Below are 19174 nucleotides of genomic sequence, written 5' to 3' on the forward strand. Positions count from 1 at the left end.
AGTGACTTTGTATATACGCCAAGTATGCTTTTGATAGAGTTCTAACAGGACAGTAGTCTCCAACACGCTCTGCCACGATGTGTTGTGTCATGACAAGCCCAAAGCCATGGGGATAATCAGTGATGTGAAGCCTCCAAAACTAGGCCAAAGTGCTTTTCTCTTTATAAGTTGATTTGCCCCAGGTATTTGCTATAGTAATGAATTGCTGATGAACAAATAAATGGTAAAGCTAAAAGCTCTTGCAATGTGATGGTCATGAAACCCTTTGGATGGTTGCTAAGAACTTTGAATGGTTGTTAAGGACTTTGGACCTTGAAAGGATCTAGGAATGGGGGAGATGCTGGGCACGGTAGCACACACCTTTAATCCCAGCACTCAGGAGGCAGAGGCTGGTGGATCTCTGTGAGTTCAAGGTCAGCTTGGTCTACTTAATGAGTTCCAGGCAGGCCAGCTGGGCCTACAGGAAGACCCTGTCTCAAAAAAAACCAAAAAAAAAAAAAAAAAAAAAAAATGGGGGGGGAAAAAAAAAAACCCCCACCCCCTGCAGTTACCCAGGATTGAAGTCTTTGTTTTTCAAATCTGTTACATTCCTGTAACCTTTGTGACCCTGCACCAACCAGAGACTGGCACCATTATGAGTGATCTGGGTGTCGTCCGCTGGTGAATTAAAACCCACTTGCACCTGACTTGGCAGCCAGTCTCTTGACTCTCCTGATTTTTCCATAACAAACACAAAGTGATCCCATATTTGATCTAATACCACAATGATTCCTGTTGTGCTGGTTCACTATCAGGATGGAAGACTCTGAGAAACTTGATTTGTGATCTACTGTGAATAGAAGTAGGTTTACACCTCTATTGAAGCGGTCAGGGAAATCTGCCTGCACCTAGGCTGTCAGCTGATGTGCTCTAGCTGGGTGAATCATTTCATCTAGGAGCTATGCAGCCCCCAGCTCTGCTCTGGTGAATACAGCTGGCTCAGTCTCAAGCCAGGTATAGGGAGAGGCCACTTCAGCTACAGAGATGCCTGAGACTAGGGAACTGGAGCAGGAAGGGGTGCTTTCCACCCTGCTTTCTTGCTTCCAAAGGCTTTGGCTTTCTGTACTTTGTTAATTTATTATTATTTACTTAATTCATGTGTGTGAGTGTTTTACCTGCATGTATATAAGTGTACCGTGTGTGTACAGTGCCCACAGAGGCCAGAAGAGGGTGCTGGATCCCCTGGAACTGGAGTTACAGATGGTTGTTAACCACCATGTGGGTGCTGGAAACTGAGCCAGGGTCCTCTACAAGAGCAGCCAGCGCGCTTAACTACTGAGCCTCTCTCCAGCTTTGATATCCTTGCTCTTGCATCCTTGCATGAATTACACCTTGCCGAGTCTCCCTCCTAGACAGCATTCTAGTTCATGCACTTAGTTCACAGCATGTCCCCAGGCCCTGCAGACTGGACACTGAGTATAGGGTTTGGGAAAAGGATTGATATAGGGAAGGTTCAAGTTACTACAATGATTCTGAAGAAAATGCCAAAGAGCTCAGAGTCAGCAAGACACACACCCCACTGGGCTGTTACAGAATGGGCTAAGTGTGAGAAGTGTGAACAAAGTGTGGAGGCCCTGAGGAGAGAAGCATGAATTTTGCACAAGGAGTTGGAAAATACCACCTCACGGTGTCTGTCTGACCTGACTACTGCTGTTTAGTAAGCAAGACTTCTGTCGGCTCCAAGGGGCAGATCTCATACCCCCCTGAGCTTCTAAAGAATGCTGGCAAACTTCAGAGCATATAGACCTTATTTAAAGCCTCCCACCAAAGAAGGACAGGATAATAACTTATCCCTCACTATACCCTCGTTTCACACAGTGCCTAACATAGCACACAGTATTGATAATCAAGGCAGTAGATGTAATAGTGCCTGCCTTAAAATGTCTATACACATGCAGGCAATACATTCATACACATAAAATAAAAATAATTTTTAAAAATTATCCGGACCCCTAGAACCTGTGAATATATGTCTGTATCTTAGTCTCCACAACTTGTTAGCCATATAGGAAGATTATGTAAAGGACATCCGCATGGGGAGATGCTTTCATAATCACCTGGTCCTCATAAGAGACAGGCACTGAGGGTCTAAGCTAGAGAGAGAGAGAGGAAGGGAGGGAAGGAGGGAGGGAGGGAGGGAGGAAGAATGATGGAGTCAGGGCTCGCAGAGATGCAGCTACAATCCAAGGGGAATGAGCTGTGGACACTGGAGAGGGTGAGTGAGGAAGTGGCTTCTCATCTGAAGCTCCAGAAGGAGGGAATCCCTGCTGACACCTGATTTCAGCCTCCCAGGCTGATTCACCTTCTGACCTTCAGAGTGGTGTGAGAATAGATGTGCTGTTTTAAACCATTAAGCTTGTGTTATTGTTACAGCACCAGCAGGTGAGAGGCCCTCCCTAAGCACTGAGAGCTGCTCCAGTGGAGGACACTGTGTGGACTGACTTGGCATGCTCAGGAAACTTCCCTGGGTGGCGAGTGCTCAGGATACAGGCGGCAGAGAGAAGGGGTGAGAAAGCCTGGTGGTGGGTAGTGACGAGGAGAATGGATGAGACGATGGAAGGGACCTCATTTCAGAGGCAGAACCGGTGAGGCTTGGCAGGGAATGCTAGCGATTTCTGGCATCAGTGCATAAGTACATGGGTACATGCATGCTGTAGGGATGAGGGGCAGAGTAGATTTGGGTGAGAAGATGGTGGGCTGGTTTTGAATCTGGGCACTTGGAACTTCTGGGGAATAAACATAACACACAGAATCTGGCACTTGCCAAGGGAGTGTATGGGATGGGAGTCATGGCAGTAGGAGGGTCAGGCCCTGAAAACGAATTTCTCAGAAATTCTGATATGAGAGGAGATCTTAGAGGCACTGCAGTTTAGGGCTGGGGATGGGGCTCAGGGGGTAGGTGCTTGTCTAGCATGCGCAAAGCCCTGGGTTTGAGCTCCAGGACTGTATAAAGTGGGCATAGCAATGCACATCTGTAATTCCAACACCCAGGAGGTGGAGGCAGTTGACCAGAAGTTCCAGAGCAACCCTGCTATACAGTAAGTTTGAGGACAGCCTCAGCTATATGAAACCCCATCTTAAATTTTTAAAAACTATTTTATTTAAGGCTGGGCGTGGTGGTACACACCTTTAATCCCAGCACTCAGGAGGCAGAGGCAGGCAGATCTCTGTGAGTTCGAAGCCAGCCTGGTCTCCATAGTGAATCCAGGACAGCTGGGGCTACAGGGAGACCTTGTCTCAAAAAGACCAAAAAATAATAATTTTTTTTATGTGTATGAGTGTATTGCTTGCATGTGTGTAGGTACACCTGTGTCATGCAATGCCCTCAGAGGTCAGAAGAGGGCATCAGATCCCCTGTAACTGAGGTTAGGACAGTTGTACCTGCCATGTGGGTTCTGGGAATTAAACCCAGGTCCTCTGTAAGATCAGTCAGTGCTCTTAACTGCTGAGCCAACTCTCCAGCCCCCTTTTTAAAAAAATATTTTGTTTATTATATTTTAAATTTACTTTATATGTATGAGTGTATTGCTTGCATTTTTTAAAGATTTATTATTTTGATTTTATGTGTCTGAGTGTACTGCCTGCTTGTGTGTAAGTGCACCTGTATTGTGTCATGCGGAAGTCAGAAGAGGGTGTTGGATCCCCCGGAACGAGTTACAGATGGTTGCTAGCCGACAGGTTGGTGCTAGGAATCAAACCCCAGTCCTCTGCAGGAGCAGTCAGTGCTCTTAACCACTGAACCATCTCTCCAGCCTCTTGCTTGCATATATGTGAGTACACCCGTGTCATGTAATGCCTGCAGAGGTCAGAAGAGGGCCTCAGATCCTCTGAAACTGGAGATACAGATGGTTGTTAGCCACCATGTGGGTGCTTGGAACCAAACCCAAGTCTTCTACAAGAATAGCCAGTGCTCTTAACTGCTGAGCTATTGCTCCAGCCCCTTAAATTTTTTTTTAGAATACTTTCTTCACTCTATATAGCCTTAGAAGAAAGTTCCAGCACAAGTCTCTACTTGAAGGCCTCTATTAAACCAAAATGATGCATTAATATAGGTAAGTACATGCTAGTTTTCAGTCTACTTGGAATCCTTTGGACTCTAATCTCTGTGTAGCTCATGAGGTGCCTTAGGGAGTCTCTTCTCTCCAGGAAACAGGACTCTGTAAGCCTGCACTCACATCACGCAGTAAAGGACCACCAGCTCAGCATCTAGAAGTAGACAGCTTCTTTGTTCTGCATTTACTATGTGACCCTAATATACACAACCTTCCGTCAGATCTCAGTTTCTTCCTCTGTAAAATGGGGACCATAATAGTAGCTAATATCTAGGGGTTATCATGAGGTGGAAGAGAAAAAAGCAAACATCAAGTACCCAGCCCAGCACTTGGCATGGATTTGGTGCCATTGCCTTGGCTGTTAAGTGTATTTTATGACGATTTCAAAGTATATAAACCATGTTTCTCAGACTATGGGGCCAGCTCTGGTGTTTTCTCATGTTAACTGATCTAGAGAACAGATCTTGTCAGACCTTAATTCCTGTCTAACTTAACATGATTCCTCAGGATTATAAGTGAGGCAAGGAGGACTCCCAAGAGCTCAGAACTCTTTCTACTGTACCACCAGGCGTCTCCCACAGCCCAGGACATGGGAGGGGCTCGAAGACGTGACTAGCTGAGGGTGTCCTGTGGCATAGAAAACTGGATTAGCATGCTCCCGAATTTCAAGTCCTCTGTTGACAAGAAACCATATAACTTCTTACCTTACTTGCAAACTCTTCTCTCCCTCCCTTTCTTCTAGCCCTCCCTCCTTGCTTCCCTTCCTCCCTGCTCCCTTCCTTCTTCCTTCCCTTTCTCCCCATTTCAGGTCTCTACGGTACAGACCCAGGTACAGCAGTGAATGAGCCAGATCTGACTTCTCAGGGGTTGAACTGGGACTTGGCTGAAGAGTCCAGGATTGACAGTGACAGTCCATGTTGGGGTTAGGGACCTGAAAGTGTGGTTAGGAGATCTAAAAAGGTCAAAGAGGACAAGGGAATGTAAATGTGATAGGTAAATCCAAACCACAGGATGCTAACCTTCACTTCTGTAAAATGGGCAGAACTGAGTTCCAGGGTTGGTACAGCCACGAGCGGCAAGCCTGGATGTGGGGAGCGGTGCACAAGCCCTGGTTCCGTCTACCCTCTGCCTCCCCCTAAAGAGGCTTCACTCAGCTCCAGGGCTGCCTCTGTTCTCTCGTCCATCCCGCTGAGTTGTGTCGATGCTGCACAGTCTCCTCCATCTCTCTTGCCTCAGTTCCGTGCCCACTTTCTGTAGAGGGTCTCACACCATCTCTAGCTAAGAGGCCTCCCCGTTTTTTGTCTTCTTGAAGGAAAGAATTCAATCAAGACAGACAGTTTGAGCAGAAGTTTCTTTAACACAGCAAATACTCCATGGAGAGTTTGGAGCGCGATGCCTCAAAGGCATGGAACAGCCCGGTGTGTTATGTGTTGTGGGTATTAAGCAAGTTCTGTGACTACTTATGAGGTGGGTGGCATATTTATGGGCTAAGGTGATCCTCTGCCCCTCCCAAATCATGTTGGACTGGATCTCACTTTTATGATAGTTTTTCATATCATCCCACAAAAGGAGAGATGTGTCAAAACCACAATGCAACGTTAAAATGACCCTGGGTCTTTGAGGATGCAGATCTTAGTGCCCATGTGTGGGGGAGGATGCTCTCATGCTTTGAACCACAGCTTAGCACCCTAAGACCCTCGGTGTGGAGAGCATTTGTTCCTGTGTCTTGGGGCAGTGGGGTGGTGGTGCACTGCTGTTTAAGTCTTCTACTGGAAATGTGGCTTTTGAAGCTCCTCCACCTCTCAGCCAAGAACACTCAGGTCATGATTTTGCCAGCAAACCCCCATGTTGTCTCTACAGAGTGGCCAGGACCACATTGTGAGACCAGAACAAGACTAACCTCTAGATGATGAAGATATTCAAGAAGGCAGTTTTCTCACATTCAAACAAACAAAAAAAAATTAAATACTTTGTCTTGTTTTGTTTATAATTGTGTGTGGGTATGTGCATGTGCATGCAGGTGCCTGCAGGGACCAGAAGAGGGCATTGAATCACCTGGAGCTGCAGTTACAGGCAGTTGGGAGCTGTCCATCATGGGTGTTGGGAGACCAACTTGGGTCCTCTGCAAGAGCAGTATGTGTTCTTGACCACTGAGTCATCCCTCCAGCTCCTAGACAAAAATTCTCATTAAGGGAAAAGCCAAAGGAGCAGGAGCTGCTGCCACTTGTAGTCGTAGTTGCCTGAATTAATTTTCTTGGCCCTGTGAGATCAACGTTGTGTGGGTGGGGAGGGTTAATTTATGACCTCCGTAGCTAAGGGAGACTGAGGTAAAGGCCTGGGAGTCAGGCAGCTCATCCTTACCTGACTGCAGCCATGAGTTTTAAGAGATCCATTCCACACGATAGACTTATTAGTGCCTTGTCTCTGTGTCTGACTTTATCTGAAAGCAGGGAGGCTGTACATTAAAAATGAATTTGTAAATGAAGAATTTGGTTGAAATGGGACAAGTCACACTGGTAGAAGAAACAATGCAACAGGCTCTGATTGAAATTTTCACTCTATTAGTCTGGTGTGGTGGTGTTGCTCAGGGGGCTGAGGCAGGAGAATGGCAAGTTTAAGGCCAGCCTGGGCTACAGAACAAAAACCTGTCTCAAAACAAACACATAAAATTAAAATAAAAGAAACTTACCGTCTTTGCTGGGGCAGTGAGGAAAAAAAATGTAGAGATAAACAAAGCTCCTTAACTTTGCTAGGTACAAGGAGGGCTTAAGAACCAAGGCCAGTGAGGCTGAGACAGCGCTCCAGGGCCCTCTGGTTCCCTGGGCTGAGACAAATTGCATTGCCGTTTTGGGGTTGGGCCTTGTGTGGGGCTCAGACATACCCACTGCCCTTGCACACGTCTGTCTTGGCAGGCAGTGTTAGGCAGACTGGAGGGGGAAAAGTTTGCTTGGTTTGGTTACTTCGTTGCTTGTTGGCATGGCCTCTGTTTCTCTCTGAAACATTGTCTTGTTCTACAAAGAAATATGGGTGGGAGCCATGATTTGGGGTGTCTGGCAGCCCATCCTTAACCCTTTTGTCTTTGTCACAGTTCTGATGATGTTCTCTGTCAAGGGAGTGAGCTCTAGAAAGACGTGAACTCTATCCCGCGGGCTAGTCTAGACACAGGAATCCTTGTGGAAATAGTAAGAACACTTAGTGTCTGACTTTGTTTAAAGTAAAAATAATAATAATGTTGACCTTCTAAGTAGTTGTCTATGGGATGAAATCATGGGTCTTCCTTCCTACTCATAAACTGTGGCCCCAGAGCCCAGGCTGCCTGGGGTTTCACTTCCTTATTCTCTCTCACCTGGGAGTATGTTTGTTCCCAAACTCATCTTTGGGATGACGTCCTGCCTTTGGCTGAGGGACGCCTTCCCCCCTAGGAGTGGACATCAGGGCTCCTTTTTTTAAAAATCACTTTCCACCTTATTTTTTTGAGATAGATTTTCTCATAAATGTGGAGCTTACCAATTTGGCTAGATTGACTGGCCAGAGAGTCCTTGTGATCTGTCTGTCTCTGCCTCCCCAGCAATGGGGTTATAGACATATGCTACCACACCCACTTTTAAGTGGGTGCTGGGAATCAAACTCAGGTCTTCATGCTTGCCCAGGGAGCAAATAACCTACAGAGCCATCTCCCCAATCCCCTCATTGGCCTGTTTAGGTGTCCTAACCATGGACCAGACTTTCTGCTCAATCCCTAACCTCAAGGCAGGATGGACTGTGCTGTCAACCCTGGACCCCTTAGTTGAGCCCCAGCCTGTTAGGTTGGTGAAAAGACCTGGACCACTAGAGACCACTCTGAGGCGAGAAAAGAAGAAATTTATTGCAATTCACAAGCTGCTGGACTGCTCCCATGGGAGAAAGGGAACAGTGGTTTCTTGTCACAGCAAGCTAGATTTTATAGGATTTTTCTTTTGTGGGGAGAGGGAGGTGAGACTCTCAGAAAGGTGAGTCAGTAGCAGGTGCCTTGGTAGGGGGATTTCACTTAGGTGTTTTTCAGTTTTTCAGTTGGCTGTGATGAAAAATTTCTGTTATGATCAGGGTGCATCATTTTGGTTTTTTAAAATATCTTGTTTATTATTTTTATTTTATGTGTATGAGTGTATTGTCTGCATGTATGTGAGTGCACCTGTGCAATGCCGCAGAGGTCAGAAGATGGCTTTAGATTCCCCTGGAACTGGAGTTAAGGATGGTTCGTAGCCACCATGTGGGTACTGGGACTCAAACCTGGGTCCTCTGCAAGAGCAGTCAATGCTCTTAACTGCTGAGCCATCTCTCCAGCCCCAGGGTGCATTGTTAAAGCAATGGTTACTGAGAAACTAGAATGATCTAGCTTGTTTCCTGGAATGCTGTCCACCAAGTTGTGATCGCCATATTGCTGGTCAGTAGTCACTCCATCTTGGGGCCCAACTTGGCCTAACACAGCCCAGCTCCTCAGGTGTCAGAAAAAAATTTTCACAAACCATCATGGCCAATACCTAGGTGCCTCCAGACCCATACTCCTTTCCTCTAGATTGTTCTAGGCTGAGGCACAGTGAAAGAACAAACACATGTCTTTAACCTCTTCCATATCTTTTATAGGTAGGAACAAGGGGTTAGTGAGCAGGCTGAGGGAATGAACAGTCACTCTGGAACAGGAGGCTCTTAGAGATGGACTAAATGTATTTTGCGTTATAATAGGATATGAATTTTGGGGGCCAGGTCAGAATGCTAAAATATCACCCCAAAAGTTCATAAGTTCATAAGGTGAAGGCTTGGTCCCCAAAGTAGCAATGTTCAGAGGTGAGGCTTTGGGGGAAGTGACTGATCATGAGGGCTCTGACCTCATTAGCAGATCAATCCTTTGTGGATTCAGAGCTTAATGGACTGTTGGGAAGTGGTGGGAACTTCATGGGGTTGGAGAAAACAGGTCCTTGGGCCTGTTTTGTATGTATCTTGGCCTCTCTCTCCCCCCTCTCTCTTTCTCTCTCTCATTTCCTGGCTTTTGAGGTGAGCAGCTTTGCTCTGCTGTCCACTATGTGCTCTCTGCCATGAAGTTCTCTCTCGCCACAAGCCTCCACACAATAAAGTCCAGTGACTGTGGACTGAGGCTCTGCAACTGTGAGCCAAATCAATCCTTCCTCCTTTTAGGCTGATTATCTCAGGAATTTTTCACAGTGACAGAAAGCTGAACTCAGTGACCAGCAAACAAAAAAGTGGCTGGGGAGTGGCTTGATGAATACCATGGTTTGAATGAGAATGCCCCCCCTCAGTTGGCTCAGGTATTTGAACACTTGGTCCCCAGTTGATGGGGCTGTTTGGGGAGGTCATGAATTCTTTAGGAGATGGGGTCTTGCTGGAGGAAGTGTGTCACTGGGAGAGGGCTTTGAGAGTTCGTAGCCTTGCCCCACTTCTAGTTCTGTCTCTGCTTCATGTTTGTGACTGAAGATGTGCTCTCCTAATGCTATGCCTGCTGCTTTCTGCCCTGCCTCCCCACCATGATGAATTCATTCCTCTGGAATGATAAACCAAAATAAATTCTTTCTTCCATAAGTAACTTTTGGTCATGGTGTTTTATCACAGCAACAGAAAGATAACTAAAATGGGTAAGTGCTCTTGCTGAACAAGCATGAGGACCTGAGTCTAGATCCCAGCACCCATGTAAAAAGCTGGGCATGTATATGTGCATCTGTAACCCCAGTATTATTGGGAATAGAGACAGGAGGATCTCCGAGGCTTGCTGGCCACCAACCTAGCTCCAGTTTCAGTGAGAGACCCTGTCTCAAGGGGATTGATAGGGTTCAGATCCAGGCAACCCCAGACCCAGAAACCATAAGGCCCCTAAGAGGAACTGAGTCAGCCAACTCCCAGCCACCTGCAAGCTGACAAAAGCAGCCCTGGAAATGGGTGACCCAATGCACTGTGATCATCAGAGCATGCTCCACAGGCTGACAAACAGGTTTCCTAAGCCCTGTAGCTGCAATGGGTTCCTGGGACCCTGTAAGTGTAAAAAACATGTTTTACAGTAGATGTTTTCCTCGATAAGTTTCACCAGGTACAGACCCCATGCTCTCCCTGAGCAGCCACAAAACAGCCCCAAACAGCAGAAAAATATTCTCTTTTTCCACATTCTTTTCCCTTTATAAGCTACCCCCTGCAGCCATTAGATTGCTAGTTCTTCCTCACACTGAGTTGTGGCCCTGTCCCACCAACCTATTAAACTCTTTGCCAGAGTCCTCTCTGTTTCTGCTTGGTGGTGATCCCGACCCCTGCCACCTTTTTATCTAACAGGGATAAGGTGGAGCCTCCTGAGTGCTGGGATCACTATGCTCAGCTATGAAAGTAAATGACCTTTTACTTTGCAGAGCAAAACATCTCTGATGAATCTACTCAGTGTTTGTGTCGTGGAAAACAGCCACGTTGCACACTCATGGCTGTGTGACAATAAAACTTTATGGACGCTGAAATTTGAATCGCATATAATGTTTACATTATGAGATATTCTTCGTATTCGTGACATTTTCCTCTTTTGGTTTCTTTTAACTGGTTAATGCTGTAAAAAACTATTCCTGTCTTGCAAGCCACACAAGAGGCAGTGAGCTAGGTCTGTCCCACAGGTGAGGTTTTCCCACCTCAGCTGTGCTAGGTAGAGTGGGACTCCAGGTTCACAGTAGGCCTTTCCTGTCTGCCAGTCAAGTCTAACGTCCATTTCTGAAGGCTAGGTTCATTACAGTGGGGTCTGAGGAGGCAGCGGTGTTTAAATGATACCACTGCCTGTGTGCTGATGTTTTTTGCAAGATCAACCTGAGAAGCCAGACTTGAGACTGTGGGCCTTCAGTGCTGAGCATTGCTGGATGATTCTAGAAATAACCCCTCCTATTTTTAACACCCTTGTCTAAGTCAGAGAGTTTCTAGTTTCATTCCAAGCCAGTCCAGAGCTCAGAGAAACAAACTGGCATCCAAAACCTATAAACCAAGCTCAAAAGCCCCAGGAGACACACCTTTCCTTCTTTTCTTCTCCTGGGTCTGAGGTGCCTGGTCTAGGGCCAGGAATCTGAGCAATTGCTATGAAAGGCACAAGGGAAAAAGGAAGTTTTCTTAGAGTTTTTATTTCAAACCACAGACAGATTCAAAAATGTCCTGGAAGTCAAGGGGTGGGGCTTCAGGTCATTGAAGAGGGTTTCTTGTCATGGAGGAGAGAGGAAGGAGGAGCTGGCTCTGGATACAGGTGACACCCAGGACTAGTGAATGAGCACAGCATGTCCCTGGAAGGTTTCTAAAGATCACCAGAACCAGCTCCTTAAAGAAAACAGGTGCACCGAGGCAGCCTCGAGCTGGGGCGGCTGCAAGGGCAGGTCTCTCCAAATGCCCATGCCACCACTGGCCTGCTTACCCTGACCCTGGGCCGGTCTGCATTCATGTCACAGTCCAGAGAGGAGCTCAGAGGAGGAGGAAGCTGATGACAGACCAGGGCAGATGTAAAACTCCCGCCTCACCTCCAAAAGGTTCTGGGCGGCCTTGGTTTTCCTGCAGCTAGTGCTCCGGCTCAGCATCCATGCAGGACTCCCAGGGGTTCTGCGGCATCCGAGGAAGGGAGAAGAGCAGGAGGAACAGCCCACCGAGGAAAAGCAGGATGAAGGCTGCACAGGCGCAGGCGAAGGACCATGAGTAGTAGTGCTCGATCCAGACGGTGTCCTCGCTGTCAATCATGCGCTTCACCGATTGCCTCATGACCTCCACCGAGACAACAAGGCAGAGCCCTGGGCACAGAGTCAGGGGTCTTAGGGACTGAGGGTGTTCCTGCTGTCACCCCAGCCCTCTCCAAACCCATGTCCCCTGCCTTTGACATGGCCCTGAAGGGACACTGCTTCTAGATGGTTCTAATTGGGAACCTGCACAAAGTAGCTCATTAGCCTGCCACTTTGCAGTTTCCACCTCCCAAAGGAGGTTAGCCAGAGACTGGCCACATTTTTCTTTTGTTAATTGCTCTCTGTGGCGTTTCCTAGGTGTCCCTCCTGAGGATAGTGTCGTTGGGGAATGAAGGGCCAAGGCAGGCACTCTCTCTCTCCCAACCTTCCCTGGGTTACTGAGACTCTGAGTTTGCTTCTGCATGAAGCCTGCCTAGTACTGAGGGAGGCCTGAACACGGAGTGGGAAACCCCAAGGAATCTCCCTCCCTCCTGGGCATGGTGGGACCTTACTCTACCTGCAAAAGCATAGAACATGGATGCTGGCCTCAGCAGGTAATCACGCTTATTCCCAAAGGACAGAAGTGCACAGATGGAGCCCACGATGATGAAGCCGAGGCTGAAGATGGCGATGGCCGCTGCAGAGATGCTGTACTCTGTGAAATGGAGGGCACCTCAGAACCGGAGCCACCCCAGGAGCCTTGTACCATACCGGCAGCCTGGTTAGTGACCACACTGCATCCTTGATTCCCATTTCACACCTGATAGAGAGGCTCACTCACTCACTTGATTCACTTAAAGTCACATGCTGGGGAGGGGTGAGGCCAGATGTTGATAGGATGTATCTTTCCCCTGCTATTAAACTGCACGGTGACCTGGAGCAAAGGCCTCAGGGTGCTATATAGCTGGAGACTTTTCTAGAGCAAACTCCTTCCTGAGTGACAGGCAGAAGGAGGCAACAGGCTGTGGGTGGTCTATCTTAGATTGACAGGGGACTCTGGAAGGATGACAGAGTGTGGGTATTACCTATCATGTGAGTGTGAGGGTGTGTGTGGGTTGCCTAGTGCTGTAAGGATATGTGCGCGTGTACCTACATGTGAGGTTTCGTCAGTGTGTATGTGTGTGTGTGTGTGTGTGTGTGTGTGTGGAGAGAGAGAGAGAGAGAGAGAGAGGAGGCGCTCTGTCAGCATGAGTGCCTGTATGTCAGGCTCTCAGTGTGTATGCATGCCCCAAGTATGTAGATCACATGGGCCTGCATGTCAGGTGAAGCTACCACACATGTGTGTATCTATGTGGGCTTGCACACAGTGTGGCCGTGTACCCCACACAGGCCAGGCTCTGCCTCATGATGAGTGTCTCCGAGCTGCATTGATCCACCTGGGAGCCCCATGTTTCCTCAGCTCGGGGAGCGATTAGTAAGTGAGGGTGGGACTCCCACTGTCCCTGAGACTCACACCAGCCCTGTGAACCTGCCCCAGGATGATGAACACTTGGCTCATTTTCTTAGCTGTCTGCCACATAGCCTCTCTTGGCTCTCCTGGAAAAAATATTTTTGCTGCAGTTTAGAGCCTGCCAGCAAGTCTCCTTCACCTGTTGTCCCCAGCACCAACCAAAGAGTGCCTGAACTGCCTGTTGTGTCCCTGAGCAGCGATGTGACAGGGCACCAGCCTGCAGCTGCTTTTCGTCAGGAACAAGAGTCAGTGCTTTCTGCCAAGTGCCTCCCTCCTTCAGCAGCCTGTGACAGAAGTCGCTCCCCTCGCCCACTGTCTTCCCATGGCCTTACCCTTCTGAGTGGTGAATTCAAAGATCTCGGAGCTCTCGCCTGGGTTGAAATGCCTGAAGTAGGAGCAGTTCTTTTCTGTAAAGGAGGAGACAGCCTGTGAGCTGCCAGAAAGGACAGGAGCTTTCTTGCTGGGCACAGAGGGGGCCCCTGGCTGGCTCTCTTTCCCTAGATCCTGAATCTGGATCCCTGACCCATAACACACCATTAGGGTAAATAAAGGGTTGCAAAGGAAGCTGGGACAGTGTCAGGGAGTGAAGGCTGATGGCTCAGAAGAACAAACAGTGAACAAGCCTTGAGCCCATTAGGCAAGTGGCCTAACTGAGGCCCAGTCTTAGTTCCCCAGTGTGTGAGGGTAGAGGGAGGTGCTGTATGCATGCTCAGTAAAGAACCAATCAGTGATTTTCAGCGGGTGGATCTCTCTCCTGTTTCTCCTGAGGGTGCTGGACAATGCCTAGAGGCCAGGCGATTGTGTTAAAACCCTGCAGCTCACAAGATAGCCTGCCACAGCATGAAATAAGCCAGTATAAAACGTCAGTGATGAGGTTGAGGGATCTGGAATCAAACCAGAACTCCACCACCCCTGCAACCCCCCATCCCCCGCCCCCCCCAGTTCCATTCACAGAGAGACCTGGGAAACAGCATTTGTCACAAGATTTCCAGGAGCTGGAGCTGGGTATGATGGCATATGCCTTTAGTCCCGGCACTTGGGAGGCAGAGCTGGGCGGATCTCTGTGAGGTTGAGGCCAGCCTGGTCTCCACAGCGAGTTGCAGGGCAGCTGTGGCTATAGGGAGACCCTGTCTCAAAACAAAACAAAACAAAACAAAAAAGATTTCTTAGGCTGATCCCCGAAGCTCAGCCTAGCCAATAAGTGAACTCCAGGTTCAGTAAGAGACCTTGTCTCAAAAAATAAGGTGGAGAGTGGTTGAAGAATGTCAATCTCTGCTTTCACATGTACACGCAAGCACATGCATGTGCATACCAGCCTGTAATCGTACACACACAGCTTTCCAGAAGACTCCAATGCTCTCCCAGGTTGGGAACCCCTGCTTTACCCTGCAAAGGGCTTTCCTTCAAGTTTTCCAGATATCAGGTGCAGGCAAAGAAATTCCACACATGACTATGTGTGGTCATCCGTCAGTTCTTCAGCCCCTCAGGACCTGAGCCCTGAGGAGCCCAGGCAAGACCTTCCTGGCAAGTTGCTTGTACACCTGACTATTGTCTTTAAGGCCATTGATGGTCTGTGGACAGTATATTTGATGGGGCAGCAGGAGAGGGGTTTGGTGTAAATATAGGGATGATTTTATGCACAATTTCCCTACTAGCTATACAATCAAAGCACAGTCTTATTTCTTATTGAATACACTCAATATTATTAATCCCTGAATTAGAAAGTGCATGAATAGTTACTTCATTTTGAGACAGGGTCTTATGTAGCCAAGGCTAGCCTTGAACTCCCTATGTAACCAAGGCTAACCTTGAATACCTGATCCTTCTGCCTCTATCTCTCAAGCGTTGGGATTTCAGGTATTTGCTACCACTTCTGGTTTATGTGGTACTAGAGATGGAGTAAAGGGCTTTGTCCATGCTTTATCAACTGAGCTACATCCCCAGCCCTATTTTATACTTCTTTTTAAATTTTTAAATTTATTTTTGTTTTCTGTGTATGGATGTATTGCCTGCATGTGTGTAAGTACATCGGGGTCATGCAGTGCCTATAGAGGACAGAAGAGGGCATCAGACCCCCTGGAACTGGAGTTACAGACAGTTGTTAGCTGCTATGTGGGTGCTAGATTCGAACCCTTGTCCTCTGCAAGAGTAGCGAGTGCTTTTCACCACTGAGCCATCTCTCTAGCTCTGTCTCCCTTAGTAGAAAAACATCTCTGCCTTTAGTTGCAATTGTATTGAGTTTGTGAATTCACAGCCTCACTTGCAGGCTGCAGTTGAATGAGCTTCACAGAAAGGCTGGCACCCAGTTTCTTTTAGATGTGAGCTCTGGGCTGCCACAGTCCTGGCTTTGATTGGGATGAAAGTTTCCTTCAATCTGTCTACATCATCCCACAGCTACTTAGTCCCATGTCTTACCCTTTCCCACTCCTCCAAAGTCCATTAACTGCTTCTCCCAAGGTCGAGGATTGGGACTCCTGGAGATGGGGTCTGGCTTAGCAGCGCTGACTGTTCCTGGCAGCAATGGCCTTTTTAGAGAGCTTCTATATTTAAGTCACTTTAGAGCCATGTTACCTGGGGTGCTTGATGCCTGGTGGTGATGTCAGACTCAATGCTGACTGTTCCTGGCAGCAATGGCCTTTTTAGAGAGCTTCTATATATAGAGCCATGTTACCTGGGGTGCTTGATGCCTGGTGGTGATGTCAGACTCAAGGCTGCTCTCTTCTCTCACAGCGTCTGTTATTATTTTAAAGCATAATGCAAACCTCTTTATTTATTAGATTAGTAGCTGTAGAGCCTTTTGAACAGTTGCTTCAAAATGGCTTGTACTATGCCATATATCTCCCTGGGTCTCTCTATGAACAAAGAAGTGTTTCTGTTTCGTTCTTTCAGGGCCAATTTCAGTTGTTATTGAAAACCCTCTGAGAAGTGACCGAATTCAAGTGTATTTCATGGTCAGCTGCTTCCCTGATTGCTCACTGTGGGTTAAGAGCCTTCTGAGTGAGAACTGAGTGAGGTTCAGGTCTTGGGAGCCTGGTGGCTATAGCTTTTTGGGCCTTGTGGGTGGCAGAGTTGGGGAGTCAGCTGCCACTAGATAAAGGCCAGGCTTCACTCTGGGTAGACAGTGACAGCTGTGGGGTGTCAGGACAGAGACACCTGAGCCCAGGTACACCACAGTAGGCTGCACATCAGTGGAAACCAGGCTGATGCATTGGGGGACTTTTTCCCTTGGGTAGTCTAAACAATGTCTCCTCCTTTCCCTTAGTTAAATTCCCTCAAACAGGGATGAGGCGATAGAGGTATTGATCCCAGGTCTACAAGAAGCCTCAGTTACTCTGCAACCTATTCAACTTTAAACCTAAGAACAGATGAGCGGACCTAGATTCTCTTTTGGAGTTAACAATAAGGAAGGCCTGTGTCCTCTGCTGTGAACCTGGGAGAAACATCTGCTTCAGGCCCACATGGCTTTCTGAGGGATACCACAGGCCTTTTCACAGTCCCTTCAAAAATCCCTAGTCTCATTCAGAACAAATCAAGCCAGCATCACTAAAGGAGGGTACAGGGTCCCCCCACATGGGCAGACCCATATAACCTAGTTTTCTCCATCCTTGTCTCTTTGTCAGGTGGTAACATTCAGGAAACTGAGCATTAAGGAGAGTCTGAGAAGGATGGCTTGGTCAGTAAAGTGCTCGCTGCTGCAAGCATGAGGAGTTGAGTTCAATCCCAAAGACCCAAGAAAAGAGAAAGAAAGATGGGTGTGGTGATATGTACTTGTAATCTCAGTATTGGAAAAGTGGAGACAGGCAGATCCCTGGAGCTCACTGGCAAGTCAGCCTAGCTGAATTGGTGAGCTCCAGGTTCAGTGAGAGACCCTGTCTCAAAGAAGAAGACAGTGATTGAGGAAGACACCTGATGTCCACCTTTGCCTTCTGCATGCACTTACACATAGATGTGCATGAATGTGCACACACACACATACATACGCAAGGGCCATCTGAGGCAGGCTTGAGCCAGCCACTTAGTCACAGGCAAGGCTTAGGAGGAGAGGCGTGGAGATGGTCTTGTGCAGACTCTAGATGCGGAGCCTTCCTGCCTCGCTGATGTCCTTTCCTGTTTCAGATCCCAGCTCTAACACACTTGTATGGAGTTGAGGCTTGAATTCTGCCTTGATGGCCTCTGCTCTCCTCACTGCAAGAAGCAGCCAGTGCTTTGGACCAAGTCAGCAGAAACCCCACTGTTAGCAGGGAGATCCAAGGGCGTAGTTAGGGTCTCTGTGGTTACACCAGTCTCTGTTGTTGCTACAAATGGCTTATGATGATTTGAATATTTCTATTTCTCTAAGACTCAGTGGTCTAAAATGTGAACTAGGTTATTCCTTAAAAAATACAGTGAACTCAGCTCAAGCTTGCCTGGGAGCTTGGGGGGCATTGAACTAACCCCATAGTCTGGTCCAGTTGCTAGCTGTGAGGAATCCAGTGTGGCAATTTCAAAAAACCAGAGGGCCAGTCACATTAGACTCCAATGTGAACTAGAATTACCAGGGGATGGGTCCGGGTTATCACTGAGAATCTATCAGGGTCACAAGTACCTGGTAATGAAGATTTAATATATTGCAACTAGCATGTTGATTGGTGCAAAACCACAGGGAACTGGGGCTTTAAGGCTGGGGGGAAGTTTCTCACTCAAGTCGATGCCAGTGTTGCCCTCAGCCTTTTTATAAAGGATGCTCTGTCCTCTCTCAATCGCCACTGAAGAATTTCTAAAATGAGCTGGAGGACTCCCAAGGCCCGATGGCAGAGATTTAGAGAGCTGCTTTTCAGAGTCTAATTAAGGCCTCAGTCTCCAGCCTGGGTTCATGTGGGTGAGGAAGGGAGGCCTGGAGACTCCTGGGCTCAGTGTATCATGCTCTTTTACACACCCCAAATCCTTACACTGAGGCTAGAGGGGAAGATACACCTCTAGAGAACTGGGGTGCTGGGGGTGGGCAGGCTGCTGCCTTGCCCTAAAGAGGCAGAATCTAAAAGAAGTAAGGTCAGGAGATGGTACTTCTGGGGGCTTTCCAACACATGGTCTCTCCTAAAAACTGGAGATGCCCTTACTCCCATTCTGGATGCATTGGAATCAGCTTTGGGTGTTGATCTTGTATGTGGCAGTCTTACAGTTCTTTGGGGACAGTGGAGAGCTGAGATTAGGCCGCTTCTCTTCACACTGAGAGTAACCTCCAGCATTCCATGGCTGAATGGGTGCTAGAGAAATCTCCCTGCATCAGCTTTTGATCTGGCTGCCTCCAGACCATGTCATGTCAAATGGGTAGGTACTGTGTGGTCTCTCAAGTCAGCAGGTTTTAGAAGGTGTGTATGTGCATCGAGGGTTATGAGATGGGTTCTGGAGAGCAAGGAGGCTTGGGATTTGAGATCTGGGTGTTGAGCCTCTTCTTGTTAGTTGGTTAGCCTAGGGAAGGCCATGTTTTCATGAAATGGAAACTATCTGTAAAATGAGAAACTAATGTAGTAACCAAGGCAAGGAACATTACAGACAAATGCCCAGGTATGAATTCTTGCTCATTAACTGCATAACCTTGCTCTCTGTATCCGTAATATGGAATGAAGTTAATGGTATGGACTTCCTGGAGGTTTTCCTGAGACCAGATGAGTTAGTACAGTTGTGTTGCTTGACAATGTGGCTAGTTCTGAGAGATGCATCATTAGGCCATTTTGTCATTGTACAAATTATAGAGTGTGCTGACATAAACTAGGATGACTATGACATCGCTAGGTGTTGTAATCCTATGAGGCCCTTCTTTTATATATGGTCCATCATTGACCAAAATATTGCTGTGTGGTACGTGGCTGCATAGCATGTAGTCCCACTGTCTTCTGGTTTCCATGGCATCTGGAAAAAATCATCTATTTATCTTTTTTTTAATT

At 47.6% G+C, this 19174-nt stretch overlaps 1 protein-coding gene across 1 annotated transcript in view; it reads right to left on the reverse strand.

Moving 5' to 3' along the window:
• Nucleotides 1-11577: 11577 nt before the first annotated feature.
• Nucleotides 11578-19174, reverse strand: part of Cacng1 (calcium voltage-gated channel auxiliary subunit gamma 1) — a 13950-nt gene continuing 6353 nt past the window's right edge. The window contains exons 2-4 of the mRNA XM_008843197.1: nucleotides 13583-13657; nucleotides 12318-12455; nucleotides 11578-11872 (exon numbers count right to left, since the gene is read on the reverse strand). Coding sequence (XP_008841419.1) covers nucleotides 11646-11872; nucleotides 12318-12455; nucleotides 13583-13657 — 440 coding nt within the window. The 3' untranslated portion in view covers nucleotides 11578-11645. The remainder of the gene's footprint in view (nucleotides 11873-12317; nucleotides 12456-13582; nucleotides 13658-19174) is intronic.

The sequence above is a fragment of the Nannospalax galili genome, unplaced genomic scaffold, assembly GCF_000622305.1.
Source record: "Nannospalax galili isolate Female #2095 unplaced genomic scaffold, S.galili_v1.0 scaffold781, whole genome shotgun sequence".
Classification (NCBI taxonomy): Eukaryota; Metazoa; Chordata; class Mammalia; order Rodentia; family Spalacidae; genus Nannospalax; species Nannospalax galili.